The 22563-nt window shown below is 35.3% G+C and overlaps 4 protein-coding genes across 10 annotated transcripts; 2 read left to right on the plus strand and 2 right to left on the minus strand.

Annotated features, from left to right (window-relative positions):
- Positions 1 to 98: 98 nt before the first annotated feature.
- LOC136339770 (cytochrome c1, heme protein, mitochondrial-like) lies at positions 99 to 2787 on the plus strand. Its single transcript, XM_066283247.1, has 7 exons — positions 99 to 401; positions 653 to 700; positions 1003 to 1151; positions 1645 to 1810; positions 1877 to 2003; positions 2063 to 2247; positions 2374 to 2787. The coding sequence occupies exons 1-7, from the start codon at positions 330 to 332 to the stop codon at positions 2548 to 2550; spliced, it is 924 nt and encodes a 307-aa protein (XP_066139344.1). The 5' UTR covers positions 99 to 329; the 3' UTR covers positions 2551 to 2787.
- Positions 2788 to 3515: 728 nt separating this feature from the next.
- LOC136339772 (uncharacterized) lies at positions 3516 to 5870 on the minus strand. Of its 2 annotated transcripts, none has more exons than XM_066283252.1 (6): positions 5742 to 5870; positions 5470 to 5584; positions 5107 to 5380; positions 4881 to 5003; positions 4678 to 4819; positions 3516 to 3703 (listed from the first exon to the last, which is right to left on the minus strand). In XM_066283252.1, exons 3-6 carry the CDS (start codon positions 5188 to 5190, stop codon positions 3627 to 3629), a joined length of 426 nt encoding a protein of 141 aa, XP_066139349.1. In that variant the 5' UTR covers positions 5191 to 5380; positions 5470 to 5584; positions 5742 to 5870; the 3' UTR covers positions 3516 to 3626. The 2 variants fall into 2 exon arrangements, with proteins under 2 accessions (XP_066139349.1, XP_066139348.1); XM_066283251.1 differs by having other exon boundaries at positions 4630 to 4819; positions 5742 to 5869.
- Positions 5871 to 6168: 298 nt separating this feature from the next.
- Positions 6169 to 10974, plus strand: Nnp-1 (Ribosomal RNA processing protein 1 homolog Nnp-1). 6 transcript variants are annotated; one of them, XR_010732204.1, is made up of 9 exons: positions 6169 to 6612; positions 8151 to 8371; positions 8425 to 8601; positions 8656 to 8838; positions 8901 to 9160; positions 9533 to 10014; positions 10072 to 10194; positions 10258 to 10360; positions 10644 to 10775. XR_010732204.1 is itself a non-coding variant. In XM_066283238.1 (8 exons), exons 1-8 carry the CDS (start codon positions 6426 to 6428, stop codon positions 10685 to 10687), a joined length of 1695 nt encoding a protein of 564 aa, XP_066139335.1. In that variant the 5' UTR covers positions 6169 to 6425; the 3' UTR covers positions 10688 to 10911. The 6 variants fall into 6 exon arrangements, 5 of the variants coding, with proteins under 5 accessions (XP_066139335.1, XP_066139336.1, XP_066139337.1 ...); XM_066283238.1 differs by lacking the exon at positions 10258 to 10360 and having other exon boundaries at positions 10072 to 10217; positions 10649 to 10911; XM_066283239.1 differs by lacking the exon at positions 10258 to 10360 and having other exon boundaries at positions 10644 to 10911.
- Positions 10975 to 11007: 33 nt separating this feature from the next.
- On the minus strand, positions 11008 to 18481 carry ltl (larval translucida). The gene is made up of 11 exons (XM_066283234.1): positions 18308 to 18481; positions 18095 to 18243; positions 16123 to 16291; positions 15832 to 15967; positions 15527 to 15638; positions 15307 to 15454; positions 15020 to 15250; positions 14526 to 14747; positions 13192 to 13405; positions 12784 to 13140; positions 11008 to 12185 (listed from the first exon to the last, which is right to left on the minus strand). Exons 1-11 carry the CDS (start codon positions 18479 to 18481, stop codon positions 11902 to 11904), a joined length of 2196 nt encoding a protein of 731 aa, XP_066139331.1. The 3' UTR covers positions 11008 to 11901.
- Positions 18482 to 22563: the final 4082 nt, after the last annotated feature.

Genomic DNA, 22563 nt, shown 5'->3' on the forward strand with positions numbered 1-22563 from the left:
AGTCTTACATGCCATACCCAAATCATGTCATACTTCAGTGAGAACATTCGACAACGTCGACGATCAGCAAGGCTACCAAAACCACAAAACCTTTGCAGTTTTTTGACACTACCACCAACAAAACGAAAATTAAGCAACGAGATTCGTCGGTCTTTTGCTGTTACGTAAATGTCAAAATTCTGAAAAAATCTTCGGTCGTTCCTTCGGGAGAAGAATAATCGAAGATTTTTGAACTTTGATTCGCTAAATTACATAACTCGAAGAATCACCAAAGGCTGAAAGATCGTTAGGTAACTTTATCAGTTTATTTTTTCTGCCTTTACTCTGATATGGCTGCACGGGTGGGAAGAATTTGGGGTGCTAGGATACTAAAGTCCAATACAACACACTGCTTACGACAGGTGAGTTGTAGAAGAAATCGTATCCTTTGAAATTTTGTTTGTAAGCTTTTACCTACAGTAGCTTCATAAAGAGCAGTTTGGGGTTTTATTGGCAATTAAATTTACTTGCACTTGACAAGTACAGGTTAGATCTCCCTTTTAAAAATTTTGAATCAATGATCCTCTGTTATATCACCACCAAAGAGATATAAATAAATAATGCAATTTTTCAGTGTATTCCAGGTATCAAAATAAAATAAATACATTTACAGATAAATTCATTTTCAACTGCAAGGGGGCTAACTACAGGGAAGAAAGCAGTAAGTATTTTTACTTATTTTTAATATTTTCATAAAAAATTTAATTGAGTAAAAAAAAGCTACTTTTTTTTTATACGAAACATGAAATGTTTTAAATTATTTTGATTAACAGACGCCTTGCATAATGAATGTTCTCTGTTAGTACTTATATTCAAATTGAAGCTCATGTGTCACAATAGAGATCTCAACTTTTATTATTAAATATTTATTTTCACCTAAGGAACTAACGACATTCTATTATTTTTGTTATTCTGGGATAGTTTCAATTTGAGCTAGAACATGTAGATATTACATATTTTCAGCTACTGGGTGGCTTGGGCATTCTTGCTGGAGGTGCAGGAGTTTTGATTTATACTTTGGACCAGTCTGTTAGGGCATCAGATCTTGAGTTACACCCTCCCAAGAATCCCTGGAGTCACAATGGTTGGTTTAATTCCCTTGATCATGCCAGGTAGGTTTTATATTTCAGAATGTAATATTGTATTATAACTTGGAGCAGAGTTGTGATTTTTATATACCCATAAGTAATCTCATACTTCAAATTCGAACTTAGACCTATTTAGTTTTCTTTCCTGGTTTCAATCATATAACAACTTATATGGAATTCACTTAAGTACCATAGCAGTTTGTATGAAGTTCATCTAATGTGTTTAGGAAATTTTGTAGAGATACATGGTTTTTACTTGGTGTACAGGGGTAGCAAATTGGTTTTTGGATTTTTAGTAGCCAATAAATAGGTAAAAATTTTATGTAACAAATTTAACATATTAATTTCTTAAGTTATTATTGAGCACCATAAAGAATATGAATATTAAACTCCACAGTTTCAAACTTGTTTGAAACATTAGTCACAGTTAAGTTGAATTTCCTGTGACAAAAACTGATATTCAATAACTACTGTTTTAGACACAAAGGAATTTGTATTAGTTTAATTCTGATTTTAGCATAAGAAGAGGATATGAAGTCTATAAACAAGTATGTGCAGCTTGCCACTCTTTGAGGTTCATTGCATACCGTAACTTAGTGGGTGTTAGCCACACTGAAGAAGAAGCCAAAGCTGAGGCAGAGGAACAAATGATTACTGATGGTCCCAATGAGCAAGGCAATATGGTTAGTTAGCATTAACTTAAAAAATTTGAACATATGGTAAAGATTTTAATATTTAAATACATCTAGTTCCAACGACCTGGTAAATTATCTGATTATGTGCCCAATCCGTATCCTAATGAGGAAGCTGCAAGGGCAGCAAACAATGGTGCCTTCCCACCAGATTTGAGTTATATTGTATTGGCAAGACATGGAGGTAATTCCAGTGTCACTTATTGGTTTATGCTCAGGTTTATATTGGCATTGGATTTTCAGGAGAAGACTACATATTTTCCTTGCTTACTGGGTACTACGACGCACCGGCGGGTATCAATTTAAGAGATGGACAGTATTACAATCCCTATTTCCCAGGCGGAGCCATTTCTATGGCCCAGGCCTTATATAATGAAGCAATGGAATATTCAGATGGAACGCCTGCCAGTGCTAGTCAGTTGGCAAAGGTGAGTTTTAAATGAAAATGAGATAGAGAATGCATAGTTAAAATTTTAATTTTGGCAAATATCTTAAAAAATGTAGAAACAGTGGCACAAAACTTAACGTACATTTTGATTTACTGCTTTGATTAGGATGTCAGTACGTTCCTAAAATGGACATCTGAACCAGAATTTGACGATCGTAAGAGAATGACCATTAAGGCCATTGGCGTCTTAGCCATTCTCCTTGGACTTAGCTATTATGCCATGAAATTCAAGTTCTCCACTATCAAGACAAGGAAAATTCTATTTAGACCTAAGGAAAAGTAAACTTCAAGATGAGCCCTCAACGTGACTGTTAGCCAATTGTTTTCTCTTATAGATCATCATACTTTTAAGCATAATAATTTTACGGATTTGTAAATACAGAATATTGTAGGGTGGTACACATACGTATGTGAAATTTTTTTTTTTTTCAAAAAGATGTAATTACCTTTTTTCTTTCGGTTTGTCTTGCGTAACAGTTGTCACGTTATTTGTTAATTAAATTATATGTTTAAATTTGTATTTTTTTGTTATACATTATTTTTAAATCCAAAGAATTAAAGTTGGCGAGATGTCATCGAAACGTGGCAATGGATAACTGACCTTTATAGTTACATCATTAAGTTCGACACAGAACCGAGTTGAACCATCTTTCTTAATAAATACTACAGGAGGCTACCACAGACTACTAAATGACCCTCCTAGAATTTCCTTTTTTTTTAGCATTTTATTCAGTAAGTTGCTGACTTTGCTTGACTGGTTGTTTAGCCAGAAACATCCTCCGCTAATGTTAAAGTGTAGACTAAAGGTCGCTGGTATTGATTTTATGTACCACGAAATTTATGACTTTCGGCGTTTTTTGTTATTAAAAATGTGGGATTCAACCACAATAAATCTAGTGGTAGATTCAAGTTATTTTTTTAACAGGTGGTGCTTATTCCTTGTGAAAGCCTCTATAAATTGCGGGGAATATCGATTGGAAGTCTTCACCTTAAATGTGTCCGATTTTCTAGATATGCACACCTACTATAATGAATTTCACTTCAATATTTGATCATTTTGTATTTTGATCCTCATATTATGAATTCGTGATGTCTTTTTTTTGTTACGTGTGTGCGACAAAATTTGAAGTCGTGCAAGGCAGAGGTGTTCGTCACATTACTGTCAATCATAAAGAAAACTTAAAATCCTTTATATTAATTTTGAGACATTTTGAATAGGCATGATTCTGAAAGAGTAAAAATGCCGAATTTTATGAAATGTTTATTAAACCCAAAACAGGCAAGGTTGATTAAAAGAACTAAAAAGTTAACCTACACCTGAATTAAACGATAACAAAAGAAATATAATATGGCTGACAACTATTCCTCCTGATTCTGAGTGGTACTTGCATTACCATTTGGCCTGTCACTGGAGACTTCAATTGACAATGGACTATCTGTGAATATGACTAACATTGTTACTTTGTAAGAATAGAAGGAATCAGGCGCTCGAAGCGGTTACACTTATATCTTTTTTTAACATGTTTCTCTAGTATTAGCCCTATTATTAGCGCTGCTTAACCACTTCAAGATCCTGAACTCGAATCTGCTAAGGTAATAGAATAAATAAATCTGCCATAGGCGAAATAAATACTAGCTATTTTACTAGAAAGCACATACAATGCTGTTACATCGACGCCCGGTCAGCGCACTTCTATTTAGTATTCGGAAATTTAAGATATTATCACCAGGAATTCATTAAACAAATTTACTGAATGAGCAATTTTGATTCGACTTGGTTACATTGCCATTTGCGTTATAAATAATTTCATTTTTATTATAAGAGAAACCACTTTGCAAAATTTTAAATTCTTAAGAGTATTACAGTGACATTAAAGTGAATGACAAAAAAAAAACAAAAGTAAAAATTCTATGAGTTAAGCCTTTCTATTTCATTAATTAAAATAACTATGAGGAACCCCGATTCATAAACCTCTGTAAATTCTTCTGTTAGGTCACAAACTAGAATTAGGCAAGAGGCACTGCTGGTTGTTACTAGAGATTTAACATGTTAACCAAATCAATCATAATACTTTATTGAAGACTAATGTTGGTATTTTTATATTGTTTAGCTTCTTAGACCCTTTAACAATGTCCAAATGGACCTTTATAGATTTTGTAACACCTCAAAAAACCAAGGAAATTGTGGATGTAAAACAATCCTGCCTATATCCATTGTATTCTAGTGTGATAGCTGTATGGTCTTTGCTGTAAGCATTCCACAAATGGAGCTAGTTCAACAAAGTCTAGATGTGTTTTTTTTTGCTGTACACTTTATGTACATAAGTAATACTACAGGTATGAACATTGTATCATTTCTTACCCACAGGAAATGTAACATAATCTAATTCATCTTTATCCCAGTTTTCACCTGCAGATGTAAATGGAATTCCATATGCTTCAGTTGAAGAAAATTCTCTTTCCTCTGCTTGGTCTGTTTCAACAACTCCACCATCAGAATCCAGAAAATCATGATAACTAGAAACTGAGCTAGAATCATCAATGTTGATGTCCTAGACAAAATTACAAATGAAATTACTCAACAATGGATATGCGTTAAAAACTAAATTATACTTCTAAAATATAATTGGGATCATCTTCAATATCATAAGAGCTATCATCATCGTGGGAATCATACAGATTGTCTTCATTCAAATGTTCATTAGGTGGTGCATCAAAAAATATTTCTGCATCAGGCTAAAACATTAATTTTTCATGAATGTAATATTGCATATATATTTCATGAATACATATTTTCTGTAACTATGGATACAGATTACCAGTTTTGGCAATAACTTACTATGTTTTCAACAAATTCAAGTTCATTAAAATCCTCTTCATTATCAGACTCTTGCTCAAATGGACTACCAATGAATTCCTTCATTTTTAAAACTAGGTTAGGAAAGCAAAACACTTAAATCCTCTTGTTGGTTTTGAGACTTTTTCTTATTGGGAATTCTAAATTTTTTGATTATAATAGACTTCCCTTTGATCTTTATCTTTTTTAATGCAGATCTGACTTCTTCTAACTGAGATTTATCTTTAAATTCAACTATACACCAACGCCGAGACTTCTATAAAAAAAAATCCTCTACAATCAAACTCACAGACTATTAAGATAGCATCGAAACTGAAAAAATGTGCATCTAATATTTATCTTTACCTGTCGTGGTAAAACAACAATTGAAATTTGAGGATGTAAATCTAAAATTTGCTTCTCGTCGACAATTTTCTCAGGTAGTCTCAAATATAGCTTGTGTGCTTTGATATCAACTCCACTAAAAAGAAATATTGCAATTTTAATGTAGCTACACTTAATTTTTTAGATTTTGTGTGTGTGCAAGAAAAAACGGAATGGGATGCAAATATATGGAATCATAATAAGATTGGTACTTTTTCGTTTAGTGAATTTCAATTTTTAACCATCAATCTTACCCCATTTCACATTCCAAAAGACAAATCCGAACAAACGACTAACAATTCAACTATTACTAGAAAAGTGATATAAAAACAAAAAGGACACCACAAACCACTGACATTGACACGCTCGACAAGAAAATATAGCTGACAGCTATCAACAACCGTAATAACTGGCGAATAATCATGGCCATGAATCAGCAACAGCGCTTTTCGTTAACAATTTAATGTAAAATATTGTCCAAAATAATATACGTAATGAATATGTAATATAAATTTGAGGGATCTTAGATAAAAATCAAATGTGATTTACATATCACATTTGCACAACTGCGCTTTATATCAAGATTATCTACAGTGTTCACCACTCACTAGTCACCTCTCAGTTCTACCAATTATCCTGCAAATTAGGCGGTGCCGCATTGACAGTGCCACACCATAAAAATATCGAAAACCGAGTGTTGACGCTAAATGTTGTTAGGTTGAATACTAGTGTATTAGAAGGTTAGGAAGTTTGGTTTGAAAGACTCGTGGTTCGTTTTATGGTTTTATTGTTTTACTTATTCAGAGAAAAATTTAGTTAGTTTAGTAAACGCCAAACGCGGCTCTATTTTAAGAACTTAGTAACTAAGCTGATCCGCAAGTAACCACCCAGATAGTTAAAGAATATAAGTTAATTTCGGTAAATTTCAAAAAGTGAGGATGGCCGTGATTGTATCCACTGTGGATGGAACTTCTCAAAAATATGACAGGAAAACTGAAAAGTCCACATTCCTGCTTGCCCAGGATCTAAACTATAGTCGGAAACTTGCTGATAATGATGAAAAGACTCGGAAAAGGGCTATAAAGTACCTAAAAAAATATTTGGAGCACAGATATAAAGCTTCTGGTAAATAGGAACCTAATTACTTTGTACCTCAATCCCTAATAATACTAATTATATAGAAAAACAAATTTGGTGATAGTAATAATAATAATATTAAAAGTAAAACATATTTATTTGGCCTAAAAATAATGGTGGCTTTGTTTAGGAGAATAAGGATTAAAAAATATTACAAAAGTTTGTTATACGTCATTCCATAAAGGTGTATATCAAAGAAGCAATGCCTAATCCTTAGAAATAAAGGTTAAGGATTTTGCCAGCTTTTATCTTTAAACTTTGCCCTCAATCTCATTAAAGTATATGAAATTTATACAAATAACATTTCTGTCAATCCATGAGTTGCCTTATAGTTACATTTTGTGAGGAGCTTAATTGAAGCCTTGTTATTTTATTTTTATAAACCTATTTGTATTTGCAAAACCATAAAATATTCTCATAATGTGTATGTGTTGTAAAGATGAAAACTTTTACTCTTTTTTTGGTTTCTTTGAATTTTTAAAATCTCAACAAATTAGTACTTTTACATAAAGTCATACACCTGTTGAGGTATATGCATGAGATAAAGATACCGTAAATGATCAAGCAACAGTAACTGTATTTAAGAGGTTATCTGTTAACTTACTGGCTTAAGATCTATAGGGTGCTGTCAAAAGATAGACTCTACCATGCAGGAATGCCTAAAACATTACAGTGGTATTTAATGAGTATTTAACAATTTCCTCACTCATATAACCCAATATTTACAGGGTGAGCCATAATTGAACAAACAGAACAAATGAATGTAGAAGGGTTCAAAATATGATAACTTGTTGAATTTTGTTTTTCTAAGATTAATAGTTGAAGAGATACTGACCCCCAAAGGTAGCTTATATATAAAAATAAATAAATGAAAGTCACGCTGATGTAATGCCACATTTAGGATCCATCACATGCACGACTTTGGCAAAATGCAAATAGCTTACCAGTCAAAAACCACATAATTTTTGCTGATAATCCCTTTAAATATATTTAGTTGGTTTTATTCTTCAAAAATGCAATTTTATTTAGAATGCTAAGGTCTTTGACAAATTTTGATGGAGAATAAAAGTTAGAATGAAATTTGTCATTACATGGTATTATCTGTTTGTTAGTTGCTTTGCAAATAAATAAATTATGACTCTTTTTAGACCTTACCCCTTATCCCTAATCCACCAACCCTTCTTGAATATTAATGAATTTCATATTTCTCCGAATTAAAGATGTTGATACGAATAAAAAATATTCTAAAATTGATTGCGTCGTATAAACGCATTACTAAAATATGGTGTTTTTTAGAAATTTGCAAGCAAACTTTGGAGGTCAATATCTCTTTAACTATTCACTGTAGAAAACAGTCAACAAATTATCATATTTTGAGGTTCTCTACATATAGCTGTTCTGTATCTGTTCCATTACAACTTACTCTCTATGCTTGATCAGACATATAACATAATTTTTAATGTTAAATGTCTGCATTTCATTTTTTATATCAAAATTATTCAATTGCTAAATCTGTATTGTTATAGGAATATCAGAAATGAGCTTAAAGATTTTATGGAAAGGGTTATTTTATTCAATGTGGATGTCAGATAAACCGTTAATTCAAGAAGAATGTGCAGAAAATATATCAAAACTTATTCATAGTTTTGAATTTAAAGAATCCATGCAATTTTTTCATATTGGTTTGTTGACAATGCAGAATGAATGGATTGGTATTGATCAACTTAGATTGGACAAATTTTTGATGGTGGAGTAGTAATTTTGAAAGGAAAGAATCCTATTTAAATTCTTTTCTTATAGTTTGTAAGGCGATTGCTCAGACAAGCCCTCGTAGTGCTAAAGGGAAAAAAATTTAAAAAACGACCTAATGAGACATTTGTTAAAGTACTTGAAGATACAATCCTGTCAAGCATCAACTACACACCATTAGGTCTGTTTATGCACTTTACAGAAATTTATCTAGAAGAACTGGCAAAGGTAGGCAGTGAAACGGTCTAAAGAGTAAATTACAAAAATGTCAAGTGTTGATAGGTTTCAGACGGTGTGTTGCAACCTACACGAACAACTGAATTATTAAAACCATTTATCAATAGATTAGCATTTGCCAATAATAGTTCTATTATAAAGTGGATAAACAAGTTCATTTTTACTCATCTAATGAAGCAGCACAAATTAGGTTTAGAGTATGAAGAAAAGTACAAAGTTTGGCGGCAGGTAAGTTAATTTTTGTGAAGGAAAGATGTTAAATTTTTTAATGATTTAATTAATTGATGTAGCAAGGATTTCGGGGGTCCATTTATCAAATCCAGAAGGTGGTTGTTCCTAACGAGGAATCCGAAGAACAACATTCTGACGATGATTTGCAAGAATCAGTCCTTGAGGATAAACCTTTAGACCCCCGAGCGGGTAGAGTAGATGTTGAACTTCCACAAATTCTGTTCAATGCTAAGGAGTTATCTGAAGCATTTCTGGCTATTAAACGCGATCCAAAGACCACTAAGAATACTAGAGTGCACTTAAATATTTGGGCTGAAAAGTAACGATTTTGTTTTTACATTACAGGGTGACCCGTTTGGAAACACATATCCCCTTATTTCGGAAACTTTACCACTTATGTAAAAAAGTATTATATAAAAGTTTTAAGCAATCATATACGTTAAAGTTTGAAATGTTTTTTATACAGGGTGTGGTAGTAAAGCTAGAGAGAAACAAACTTTCTTAAGATAAGTAAAACACCTTTCGTTGTGATTGTATTTGATAAAAGTTAATCAAGTCGTCAGGATAAGTTGAATGGTACTCTCTATGATATTACTTAACTGGAATAATCTCTGAGGGATTCGCACTTTTAAAAAGGGCACCCTGTACATACTACCTGCAAATGTTTTACATAAATGAATACTGATTTTAGATTCTTGAAGTTACACAATGGAGCATACCCTTTGGGAGTTAAGAAATTGGTCACCAAAAAATTAAAAAAGGATGTGGATATGAATGTTACCAGGGCGGCCAAAAGACTCATTAAATTTGAACAAAAATTGTTAGCTGAAAGTGTAAACGAAAAAAAGAGAAAGAGAGAGGACACTCTGGAGGAAAAGCTGTCTGAACCTAAAAAGAAAAAGTTGGATGCAGACGTGTTAGTAAATGATCTTGGAATGCAGAAGGAAATTAATCCTAGTGGCAATAGGGACACAAACAAAGGAGAGGAAGGAATAAACACTGTAAAAGAAAGAGATGTGTTGGCTAAGAAGGAGAGGATAAAGGCAAAGAAAACGAAGAGCAAGTTACTTGAAAAAGTAAATAAGGAAGATTTATCTTTTGACGAGTTCAATTGTTGTTTTGAAAGAAATTCTGGTTTATGGCATGTGACACAGGAAATACACGGAAAAAATGGTAAATTTATGTTTAAACTGGACGAGGTGGATGGTTTTCAAATAATTTTTTTCGCAGATTTAAGTGGGCAATCTCCGGACGAGAGCGAGAATGCGGGATTCGAGGTATTTTACAACAATGGGGCTGCTCATAAGTTGTCAGCTCAATCATTCAAGAATGCTAAAAGCAAACGTGATTCGAGTAAGTTGCGAGGAAAAGCTCGGGTAGGTAAGCCATAGATTGAATGATAATTACTCTTTTAAGATCGTTGAAATGTAGAAGATACGGAATTTCTTAGTACAAGATGCAGTGAGTCCCAGTTATAAATGTGAATCTATGATGTCAGATTTCAAAGAAAAAAAGGAAGGTAAAAAAGAACGTAACTAGCGTTCTAAATGCAAACTTTCAAAAACTGAAATAGATAGTTGAGAAATGAAATCTTGAATCTACCACTGTTTTGTAGAATTCACTAATAGACAATTTACTGAAGCGACAAGCCAAATAAGCGGTAAACGAACACTGTCATATTCCAGTAATATCAAAATTGTCTTTAGATCTGAAAGTGCTAATTAATGGCCCATATCATTTATAAAACCATTATTTCTCACAATGAGCTAAATAGCCACACTGTATAATATGTTTTGTCGTAGATCAGCTTGGCTTTAACACCAAAAAACCTGAATCACTCACCTAAAATATTACAAGGGGTAAAGTCTGTTTCCCCGAAAAAAGTGGTGATCAACACAAAACTGAACATGTCCCAAGAAATCGATGATCACATTCAGCAAGTTAAAGAATCGCCTGGAGTGCCATGGGATAGTAGCAAAAAGCCAGGAAAACCCTTACTTAAAAGGTCCACGAAGCCCAATTGTATTAATCCTTTTTATAGGTTAAAATTTTGAATTATTTCGTGAAGAAGATTTCTCAATTTTTGTTTCATTGTTAACCAAATAAAGAATCACTATTTTTCGTCGGGGATAATACTCGTTTTAACGCATTAAGAATAACCCACGGTTATGACCTTCAATTTACTTTTATTGATTAATTTACATACATATAAAGTATAACAAATTAGTCCCTAAAAAAATATTTACACCTAATTCGTCTAGCTGCCGTACTCGAATTTAAACTAACCAACTTAAACTAGCTACATAATCGTGAACCATAAGCGGTTGTAAAAATCAAATTGTAATAAAAAACACAGCTCTTTTCATGCTCGACTGTTTGACTTGAAAGAAGACCAAAAATAAAGGCAGACTTTTGGTATACCTTTTCATACTGTTCTAATACGGCACTTACTTGTGGGACAAGATAGAGCGCTTTAAGCGGTCTTTTTAAGTTCTTCATTTAAGGGAAGGCTGTAATTAATAAGATATTTTTTTACAAATCTCATATATGCGGTTCTAACGTATTAAAAATTGGGTGGTACCATTAAAATCAATTGTTTTGCCTCTGTGTAAATAAGTGACAGTGACAACAGCAGAATTTTACATATAAGTGAGATTAGAAATTTAACAGAGGCTAAAAGTTGAAATACCATCTACATATAACTAAAATATTACTGAGTGCCGTTAGGCAACTGTCAAAATTTTAATGAAGTCAACACCACGAATGCGACAAAACAACAAAAATTGCCTAAATGAAGTATGTAAATAATCGCACAATCCTTAGGACTCTAATATGATATAATAAATCTTACCATTAATTATGAAAAAGCAAAATATTTCTGCTTCTCATCAGTCAGGCGGCCACAGTAAATTCAGTTATTCATACTGACATGTGTTAGTGGATTCATGCTATAAAATATCGTCCCCCAAAAGGTTCTTTTAAACCGGACGCCAAACAAAAATTGCTAAAACATGACTAGGGAAAATAAATAAACCTCATCAACGACTTCCATTCAGCGCATCATGGCACTTTAACCGTCAAATTAGCATGCTCCAGTTCTAGGATGGTTTTGTTAAATAATCGCTCGTTTTGTACACTAATTGCCTCGATTCTCGTCTTTAGCACTTCAATATCGGAGGCAAGCTTGTTGATAACTTGTCCCTGGGTAATCGGATCGATTAAAATGGCTCCAGATACGTTGATATTCGGCGCCGTTTCTTGAGTTTGATTAATGTGGATAGTCTGGTGCAGCGTGGAGGTGATCGGTTGATCATTTAGAGATTGAATCACTTCGGCCTTATGACCTGAAATGACAAAACTCCTAATTTAATTTGTAAAATTGAATTAACTACGACTGAAACATGTTTAGAACGGTGAAAATTTCGATTGTACAAGAAATGGATGCCGACTTGGGTATTTTAAATGAAACATCCTGTATATTGTCAAATCTATTCCGATTGTTACTTGTTTTCGTGAACTGATGTTTGAAATATGACAATTTTTACCAAAATGTCTTTTTCTGAAACGAAGATAGAATCTCATATACGAATGGACGCATAGGGTGGGGGTTTGAACACAATGTGTGCTTTACATACATGGATAGAGACATGCCAGGTGACATAAAAACTTTTTTGTAGGAAAAGGATTTTGTATGGTTGGAACCGACGCAATTAATTAGATAATTCAGTGGAATATTAGCGCAGCAACAACCAGACGTTTGTTATTCTGATTTAAGTAATATTTGATAATGTAGCATTGTTCTTTGATTTTGAAGACTCATGAGATGCAGCACACTAGAATAGTTGACGTTTGATGAGTGAATAGGTTCACTTGTCTATCATTTGGTGATAAAAGCGAAAGTTCTAATGCTCTACAGTTGTACGTCTTATTTTGCAGTATTACCTTCAAGGTTTTGAAGGTGTTGTGTTTGATACTGATCGCCAGTTCTGCGTTGGTCAGTTTGCGCCTCCCTTAAATTAGGATAAATCTTCGTTTCTATCTGATTAGGAGTGTCCAACCGTTCGGCATTATTATGGATCAACGGAGGCTCGTACGGGGATTTCGCGTAGAATGGCGCTAAGGCAGGCATGGTCGGTGATGCCTGCTCTGGTACATAACCCAAATATGCGTTTGGTTTCGCTGTGATTGGTAATTCATCCAACGTTGGACAGTGATAGGATACTCCCGTGACTTTAGTGTGGTTGGTCTCCATTTCAGATGTGATTTCAGGCAAGGCGGCGTCGCACAAAATAGGATTGTCTGAAATACATTTATCTAAATAAAGAAAATATGTAAATGCAAACATCTTACAAGAAAGTACAATCTTTAACGTATCGTATGGTCCATCGTGAACTCCGTGTTCAAGTTTACACCTCGTCTTAGTTACCAGATCCCTGCCCAGAGCAACAATTTGATTACTGGATAAGTCCGCGTCGCATAACACTGGCAGACCATGGAAATCGTGCTCCAATATTGTTAGTTGATTATGAGTAGCTTTCAACTCTGATAATCTTGGAAGATATGTCTGAAAAAATGAAATCTCTAAGAGTTTCGCTTCGTTGTTTACATTTGACGTTGGAATCATAATAATGGACTTGTCCATCTTGATTTATAATATACTATTTTCGAAAAAATACCGGCACACACGGTGTGTGAGTGTAGAAATGGGAGAATGATCGTGCGCTGGCCAGGAGGAGAGTTCTCAACCTGGATCAAAGGACGATCGGGAATGAGTTGGTGGAGAGCGATGAAAAATGGAAGGTATTTGAAGGCATAGTATAGAGAGTGACGAGGGGGAAGATAGCGAGGGAGAATAAGAGGGGTAAAACGAGCAACCGAGTCGACGTGTAGCGGGTTCGAATGACCGAAGATACCCCCCTTAAAGTAATGTCTAGCGGCGAAGAGCCGAGGTTTTTAGGGGTAGGCGCTCTCATCAGGGGCAAATCCTACATAACCCAGTTGCCGGATAACAGGCTGGGTACCTATGAAGGCTTCCCTTCTCCACAAAAAAAAGTTTGGTGCCCCATAGTAAAATATTTAATCATCGTTATTAGTCTTTGTTGTTGTGCAGATGTTGCGTTCGTTCAGATGTCAAGAAGCTCAGAGTTTAAAATAAAAAGAACTTTGAGTGCCGAAAAAAGTAGCGCTCTGCATATATTTTATAGAAATACACCTTGAAAAGTTTTCTAATTTTCGAACTATTAAATATGTCTTTATATCTTACACGTTTCACCTCAGATTTCACAGTATTTTTGCAATATTTGTAAGATTTGTTATTACTCAGAAGAACGGACACATTATGTATAAAAAAGTCCTATCTCACGTTGCTTACAGTCATATAGGCATGCATAAAGGTTCAATGTTCATATAGAAGATTCTTAGTAATTAATTTTCATAATAATGTATAAACTATCTTGGTGGCAACAATAAAATGTTAGTAATGAAAGTACTGTATTTATAATTCACACAATTTTTGCTAAGCAATCTGTATTTATACACTGTATTTCAACAACTTCGCGTGATTTTGCACATGGCCTTTCAGGAGACCGTGCATTACTGGAAACAGTGGTTTATCATCATAAATAGAACCAACACTGTTTTACATCAACAATAAAGCATTTTACGCTTTCTCACACGTTGCTTACCTTACTCATTTCCTCCAACGTTTTCAGTTGATTGTGAGATATATCCAACAACCTGAGCTGATCCAAATTGATCAAGTCATCCGGAGATATCCGTCTTAATTTATTGTAGCTCAGATCCAATCGCAATAGTTCCGAAAGGCCGCTCAAAGCCGCATTCAGCACTTCTAACGAATTATGGTCCAGTTTTAATTCGGTGAGTCTGATATTGGGTTCCACCAGATTCTGAAATCGTATTTATTTAAGATACCTTTTCTCTCAAGGTTCATATAATAAGTAGAACCGCAGCGTCGAAATATTTCAGTTAATTACAATATTGAGATTGTCAAATTGAAATAGAAGAGACTACATATATTTGTAGGCCTTAAGACTCAATCCAAGTTAGCCGTATCACAACAATATTCTACCAAATGCTATTGTTTGAGTGTACCCTCTCCAGATCAGATCATTACTACATATCTTTTGCTACTACACAATTTCAAACTGTTATTTCTTACCGAAGCGGGTCCTACGATGTTCGAGATTTGATTATAAGACAACTCCAGACGATGAAGCCTTTCGAGGCCGAATATTTCGCTGAAGCAAAATTCGGACAACAAGTTGTTACTTAAGTTCAAAGTTTCCAAACTTTTTAGCGGCAGCAACGAGTGATTCAAAGTGCTGATTTGGTTGTAGGCTAGATCTAATGTGTCTAAAACTTCGCATTCTAGAAAATCCGTTGCGGTTATCTAGAACAGCTTTGCTTATCGACACTGTCAAACGCTACATTATGAACTATTCGTACCGTATGTATTTGGTTCGATTTCAAGTCTATCCGCTCTAAAGCTCTACATCCTGCAATGGCGCCGTCTAGGGAAGTTATCTCGTTGTTGTTGAGAAAAACTGTTTCCAATCGCGGGTAATCTGACAATTGTTGAGGAATCCTCACTAACCTGGTAATGAGACGAACGTTGAGGTACAGTAACAGCGTGAAGACAACGCTTAAGTGAAGTGCTAATACCTACCTGTTGTTGGATGCGTGAATCATCTTTAAATTAGAAGCTTCATACGGCAGTTGTCCTTCCAAATCTTCGAACTCGTTTGCATTTAGAAACAACCAGCTCATGTCTCTCAAACCTGAAAAATATGCGGCATTTATTACGCGTATTTATCAATGAAGCCGTAGGGATGGGACACCAGCCGAGGATTCCAATAGATATATTTTGGTCCAGTAGGAATGTAAACATGGTAATGTAATAATGCTGTTATACGATGAACATGAGCAACTGATGTCAGAGACAATGCATCACTGCCCCTTTTTAGTCGTTACCTGTTAACGTGCCGTTCAAATTGTAGATCCTATTGCGTCCCAAGTGTAATCGCTGTATTTGTAGAGGAATCGAGTTTTTATCAATCTTGGAGATTTGATTCCCCGGCAAAACTATCGTGCGTATGTCTGCCAAACCCTGTGGGACAAACTTAATTCAAATATATGAAATATCTGTAGCCCGATCGTACTTAAGATCTCTTCAGGCCTCAGGTATCATGTCAGACACATGCGGTTTAAATTTGTTTTTACATACTTTCCGCACAGGATAAGGAACGGACTAAACCTATTTACCTCAAAACTATTTAGCAGTATCTCTTTTATATTAGTTCTGCCAAGATCGACGGTTTGGATATTAGGCATGTATTTCCATAGGTGTCCTGGAATCGCGTCGATACTAGTGTCGGCGAAACTTACGTAAGTCACCCTTGACATTCCGGCGAAGGTATTTTCTTCCAAAAACCTATAATTATAAAGTTCAGCATGAGGAATGTTTTTATCTCATTGCCATTACTATACAACGTATACAAGATTTAGTTTACACATATTGAAATTTCCAAAACTATAAGATTTTTGAAGTCGGTTAAACTGTAAAAGTTCTAGACAAGATTTTTTGAAAAACTGGCATTTTGGCTATCTAAGAATTTTTTAAAATTTAACCAGATCGGCCGGTTCGTTTTCGCATTACGTTGCTAACATAAGAACTTTCAGTAGATTTTTATAATGATTTGGCCAATCTATTCGAGCGGAGCATTACCTTTTGCAAACTCGACGTAAAGAATATTAAGGAACATCCCTCAATGAAATGTTTGATAAAAAATTCCGTAGAACCGTAGTCATTACAGGTCTCGGCATCATTTAATCAGTACGTACCGAATACTGAGACATTAATTTGATTTAAAGGCAGACAAGTTATAAATGAAACAAGTTAATTGGCCGGCTGGGTGTAGATTTTGCGCTGGTTGACATCATAATGGATGTAATAAGGTAGTAGATACCAAAAGGGAATACGCACGACCATACCACGGAACTAAGCGCGATTTCTCCTTTGGTGGCGCCTGAGAGAAAGAGGGGCGTCACGCAATGAACAGTCAGGGGAAATGCTCGCGTGTCCGCTACAGAGTTGCATATGTACAACACTCCAAATACTCTTTATTTCATACTTTTTGCGCAGATCCATTTACCCCGTGCTAATTTGAGGCAAATACATCCAATATTGTAACATCCAATGTTGTAATGCTAAGAACCGTACCGTACCGGACTATTGAGGTATACGTTTAACATTTAGATACGATGAGTATGATGTACGTAATAAGACCACAAAATGGATAATTACTCACAAGTCTACTTTGCGGTAGCCAAATAAAATAAAAACTGAAATTAAGTTTTGAAATGTGTGTTAAAGGCGAAATATGGAATAAATCAAGAGAAACTTACCCAATTTTGGAGAGGGCGACCGTAAAATCACCTTCTGCAGGTGCGTAAGTGCGCCAGCATTATAAGTGTCCTCTCTCTAATTAAACTTGGATGTAATTTCAGTTCGTTATATTGTCAAGAAACGCTGTGCATTTTGAGTCACAACATATTTTTTGTAAAATAGACGATGGTATAAAATAAAATGATATACGACACACGTAAATCACGTATGAAACATGCAATGGAAATAACTATAATCTAAAATCTTTCAATATCACCCTATTTAGACAACGATGAATTCCGCATAACGTTCAACCTGTGAGAATTCGCCTCAAGCATCCCAATTAATTAATTAATTTCGCTTAATAAAACAATTGACGAGTACCCATTTATTATAAATTAATCTCTCGGCTATTTATTATTCGATGCCGTAAATCGAGGCGCCACTTAATTGCCAGTAAAACGATAATTTTCCGACACGACTTATGGCTCTTTTTTCGTCTCCATAAACCGCATGCTGCAGAAGAAATATCTACCGATACTTCACAGGTTCATTCGACAGACCTTCTTCGATTTCAATCTAACAAACCAGATGAATCGCGATGAATCGTTCTAATAATGCATTTAATGGGAAAGCCAGTCTCGTTAGGAGCTGTCACCACTGGTTAATTGGCCATTCCAAGAGAAATAGACTGCGTTCTTGTCACGTGCCAGACCACGTACGAGAACAAGGGGACTTCGTTCGGTTTACATTGGAAGAAGAAAATCCCAGGAATGTGGTTCACGACGGTTTCTTCAAGTCTTGTGTTTTAGGTCTATATGGCGTCATCCCGGCATTTATCGCACTTACCCCAAATAGTCGTGGTTAAGTTTGATGCTCTCAATTGTAACGTTAATTTCCCGAAACTGCCGGTATTGCAAATCTTGCAAATTGGACCTCTCCAACCTCAAGTTGATCTTCTCATGGGAATGGAAGTGGCCTCTGAGCAGGTCTACCACCTAAAAACCATGTAGAGTTCTTTAAATTGATCCACTTTAATTTCGGTTTCGATCTCGAATTTACCTGTGTGAAACTAAGCATGTTTTCGCACGTGATGCTAGTAGTCCTAGTTTGAGGAGTCACAATTTGGCAGTCGCAGGGGAGGATATCGCGCCACATGTGGCACTTGATGGCTGCGGACGCACCCATCACTGTTACCATCAAGGTTAAGGACAATCTCATCAATGTTTTGTTCATTTTCGTGTGGAGTTTCAGCTAGATGAGAAACAAGCATTTGCAATAAAGAGAATGTATGTAGTAGAATGTAAGTGTATTATATGTAGCAATTGAACGGTTTAGGTTAAAGATCCCCAAATAAAACTGGGAGTTCCCCGCCTGGATGACAAGCTGACGTTTAGCTTTTCTCACTCGTTTGGTATTTACACATCATTGCATTAAAAATCATAGAAGATACAGTGTGTTTATTAATTTAATTTTGCCACTTTTTTAAAGGGCTTTAGCACCATCACTTTTTCGAAACAGTGATGTCATTCACATATGCATTTATTCGGTAGTTTTAGATTTTCCAATGTCGTAATGATAGTAACGTAATAATACGAATTACTATCACTTTTTTATCGCACACAGGCATGGACGTATTTAACTTGAACATGAAGTAAATTTTCATAGATACCAATAATCTGGCCAATTCTCAGGAACAATTTTAAAGTTTCTATGGAAACTAGCTTGATGTTAAACTTAACAGAATATTAATAAAGTGGCGCCTTAGTGCCGGTTCTTCAATGTCCCGCTAAACATCACGTGAAGCAACTTGCAGTCAAGGCTAACCATCAGTCAAAGTGCCTCTGTTAATAAGACGGTCCATATAGCTGTTCTTACTTCGACTGTTGGCTAATCTTTAAGTTCAGTGTGAAAAACACTTCATCTGCCAGTTAATTGTTAACTGACACCTCTCGTTCCGTAACTGGATACTTAAGAATCGATCCTAAGGCCTAAGATTATTAAAGAAGTGTTTAAAATTTCATATGTTTTTTAAGACTTTTAATTCCCTTACATAAAGGATCTTATGCTGGAGATTACATGACCAAATGTTATATGTTACATATTAATACTGAAGATACGTTGTGAGTGCTCACGCAAAAACGTTGCATTTGTTGGAAAAGTTAGAAAGCCAGATTGTTTTTAAAATATTGGTTTTTTATGTTAAACAAACGGCATACAAACTGTTTCTTTTGCGGAATATCAAAAAAAAGTTAGTTCTTTAGTACTGTTTTTTGAGTGAAATAAGTAAATAAACTAACTTGATGCTAAAATTAACAGCACATTAATTATTTGGCCTTAAAGGGCAAGTGATGAGCTAATAATGTGCGGTTACCTTTAACTGCAAGCTAATTCCTAAAAAAACATTACAATCGAGCCGTATGATATTGGTCAAATTCTTTGTTTTCTTGTTCTCTTTGTTAATAATTGGATCCTCGGTAGGTGCACTGGTGATATCACAACTGGCTTCAGCCAGTGGGTTAAATTCACATGGAAAATAACTGGGAGATAGGAGCAACTGCGAACTGCAAATAAATCTTGGGGCCGAAAGAGTTAACCAATATGAGACTTCTTTAAGGCATTTTCACAAATACGAACATCAGTGAAAGTTAATGTAAACTACACACTAAATAACGTTTTACAGCATGTAAAAAACTTACATTTGCTAACAAAAATCCAAAAAAGTGCAGCGGTAAAAAAAATCACTGGTCGCGAGCGGTCACTAAAGTCCATACTAGGTAGCCCAAATAAATATGAAGTCGCGTGGAGGAGGATGAAGTCTCTTTCGTGCTTCCCAATCTATCGCGAGCACCGGTCCACTACTAACCAGAGACTACTAACCGGCTTCTCATCCGTTTGACAACTCCATGAAATAACTCAACTTTGCCATCGGCGAGCCGCAGGAGAGTCTTATCTTACAGCACCCCGGCGCCTGCTGTTGCGGAAATAGCGGCAAGATTAGGCGCCACTGAAACAGATACACAAGCGACAATACTGATGCTCAGATGGACGGACATTGGTCGTCGCACCTTAAGAAGGCGACGACGATGGACGGGCACGTTAAAAACGGCCGCAGGAGTTAAAAACGGCCGTCCATGATGACGACGATTCTAATGGACACAAAATAATAATTCTATGCGATAATACCGCGGGATTCCAATGGGTGACCCTATGGAACGGAAGGGTGACGAAAACGATATGGACTGACATAAATAATTACCAAACCGAACCAAAAGTTAAACAAAAAATAAAAAGGTAGATAATCGCATGGATGTGGTGCTGGAGACGCGCAATACACCCTAAATATATTGGTGGTTTCCAAATATATAGAGAAGCCAATTTCAAAACTCAAAATGTTAAAAAAAGTTGCCATAGACTGTTGAGAAATTAATGAGAACAGAGGGCCGGATTTTTCGTAGTACGCCCTTAAAATGTATGCCCCTGTTTGGAATTTCTACTATCTATTACAATCAAATGAATCTGACAAAAATCACAGAGATAAGTTAATACATGCAAAAAAGTGGTGCAAGATCAGTGCGCATGTTTTTTTTGAATACCCCAACGATGGGACGCCTCATTGTTGCAGTATAGTATTATGCGACGCTGTCAAGCAGTGCCCAGTGCCGTACATACTTGGAACTAGGCAGTGTGACGTTACGGGTCTCTAATGTACGTTTAAACGCTCTTTTACGGTACACTCACGAAAATTATTATACAGTTGACACACTGGATCTACAACCCTACTAATTGGTTGAAAATTTAATTTTTTTATTTTAACACAATACTAGTATGTTGAGATGATGCTGTTATGCATAAATTCTCGACGCGGAGGTGCTTAACAAGAAAAATACGGTCATACTTAGTGCATAACAGTGTTGTGTTGCCGTACTGAAATGACAATTGAAATTACCGTACGCGTATGAATATTTATGGTAGTGCGTCGATGACGTGCACACAAAGATTCGTTGACTCTACTATAGGAACTGTTGATAATGTCTCTAATCGAGGACTATTAAAAATTTAAACTTAATAATGACTCACCCTCTAAAGAAATTTCAACTCTTTCTTTAGGGTAGGCGTACACGAAGACCGCCACATGGTCAAGCTATTATGATATTTGCGTACAAAATGAATTATCGCCATTTCATGCGATGACAAAAATGAACATATTTCGCATACTTGTTCAATTGGCAATGGATTTAATATGTTGTTTACTCATCGAAATTCCACATAATTTTAACTTGGGCTAGATTTAGAAAATCGCTTATCTTGATATACCTAATATCTACATCAACGTTTTTTTTTTAATTTAAGTGAAGAGTGATTCAAGATTCAAACTTCGAGCACAGGGACACACCGAGCGTGTCCTATTCTGCATATACCGAAAGAACCAATATTTTGTTGTGTCCACGTAAATATACTAAGTGATTGCGAACACGAGTGCTAATATTCAAATTAAAAGGAATTTGGTCCATGTGTCTTTATCGCCTTTGTAATTTTTTCCCCTTATAAAGTGGTTTTGAAGAAAACAAGCTTCGACGTCTTTTTCACTAAACGAATAACCACAAGAGCTGAAATGCCAACAAGATTTAGCTAAATATTTTAACGATCTGATTATGATGTCATTTACAGAAGTTATTGAAAATATTGTTGATGTCAATGGACAGATGATGCAGTAGCTATACCTGAAAGTCTAGTGAAAGGCCGGCAGCACACTAATGTAACAAAAACTTTTCTACATAAATATATTTTTTTAATTTAGCAACGTAACAACGAACACACGTTTTGTGCCAAAATGTTTGTTCATTAGTTAACGTACACTGTTGAGATAAAACGATTTCGACTAAAAAGTCTTGAAGTTCTTGTAATCATGATTTATATAATCAGCGATTTCAATGAATTCGAGGAATATATTAAAATTATGTGTCTGAGGCAGTGATTGCCTCTTTATGCAAACATTTTCGTCGAAAATCAAATTTTTCATAACAATTCGTTGCAGTCTGTGCTTTTCCCTTATCTACGCCTAATAGAAAAATAATAAACAACTTATTAACGACGATGACCTATAGCTCTCCAAGTCATTACTCAAATTTTAGGGCGTTTTTGGAGCCACAGAAAGAGATTACATCAGTTGGACAGGGACGTGGCAATAAAATGCTCGCATCGAGGCCTACCCCCACTGGTCTCCGTTCCCGACTCAATCGTACTTAATCGCTGCCTGGATTATTATGAAACACGTTCCATCATTTTGTTGCAAAGTCGAATTTCAACCAAGTGGT

This window comes from Euwallacea fornicatus, chromosome 6 (genome assembly GCF_040115645.1).
Source record: "Euwallacea fornicatus isolate EFF26 chromosome 6, ASM4011564v1, whole genome shotgun sequence".
Taxonomy (NCBI): domain Eukaryota; kingdom Metazoa; phylum Arthropoda; class Insecta; order Coleoptera; family Curculionidae; genus Euwallacea; species Euwallacea fornicatus.

Excerpts from the sequence above, each read along its gene's own strand:
- LOC136339772 (XM_066283251.1), bottom strand. The coding sequence starts at position 5,190 with ATGAAGGAATTCATTGGTAGTCCATTTGAGCAAGAGTCTGATAATGAA. Across the intron at positions 4,820-4,880 it reads ATCCCAATTATATTTTAGAA|GACATCAACATTGATGATTC; the intron begins GTATAATTTAGT and ends AATTTTGTCTAG. Across the intron at positions 3,704-4,629 it reads TTATGTTACATTTCCTGTGG|ATAGTCCATTGTCAATTGAA; the intron begins GTAAGAAATGAT and ends TCATATTCACAG.
- ltl (XM_066283234.1), bottom strand. The coding sequence starts at position 18,481 with ATGAACAAAACATTGATGAGATTGTCCTTAACCTTGATGGTAACAGTG. Across the intron at positions 18,244-18,307 it reads ACATGCTTAGTTTCACACAG|GTGGTAGACCTGCTCAGAGG; the intron begins GTAAATTCGAGA and ends CATGGTTTTTAG. Across the intron at positions 15,251-15,306 it reads AATCGAACCAAATACATACG|ATAACCGCAACGGATTTTCT; the intron begins GTACGAATAGTT and ends AAGCTGTTCTAG.
- Nnp-1 (XM_066283236.1), top strand. The coding sequence starts at position 6,426 with ATGGCCGTGATTGTATCCACTGTGGATGGAACTTCTCAAAAATATGAC. Across the intron at positions 8,372-8,424 it reads GATTGGACAAATTTTTGATG|TTTGTAAGGCGATTGCTCAG; the intron begins GTGGAGTAGTAA and ends CTTTTCTTATAG. Across the intron at positions 10,015-10,071 it reads GGAAATACACGGAAAAAATG|ATTTAAGTGGGCAATCTCCG; the intron begins GTAAATTTATGT and ends TTTTTTTCGCAG.
- LOC136339770 (XM_066283247.1), top strand. The coding sequence starts at position 330 with ATGGCTGCACGGGTGGGAAGAATTTGGGGTGCTAGGATACTAAAGTCC. Across the intron at positions 701-1,002 it reads TAACTACAGGGAAGAAAGCA|CTACTGGGTGGCTTGGGCAT; the intron begins GTAAGTATTTTT and ends ACATATTTTCAG. Across the intron at positions 1,811-1,876 it reads CCAATGAGCAAGGCAATATG|TTCCAACGACCTGGTAAATT; the intron begins GTTAGTTAGCAT and ends AAATACATCTAG.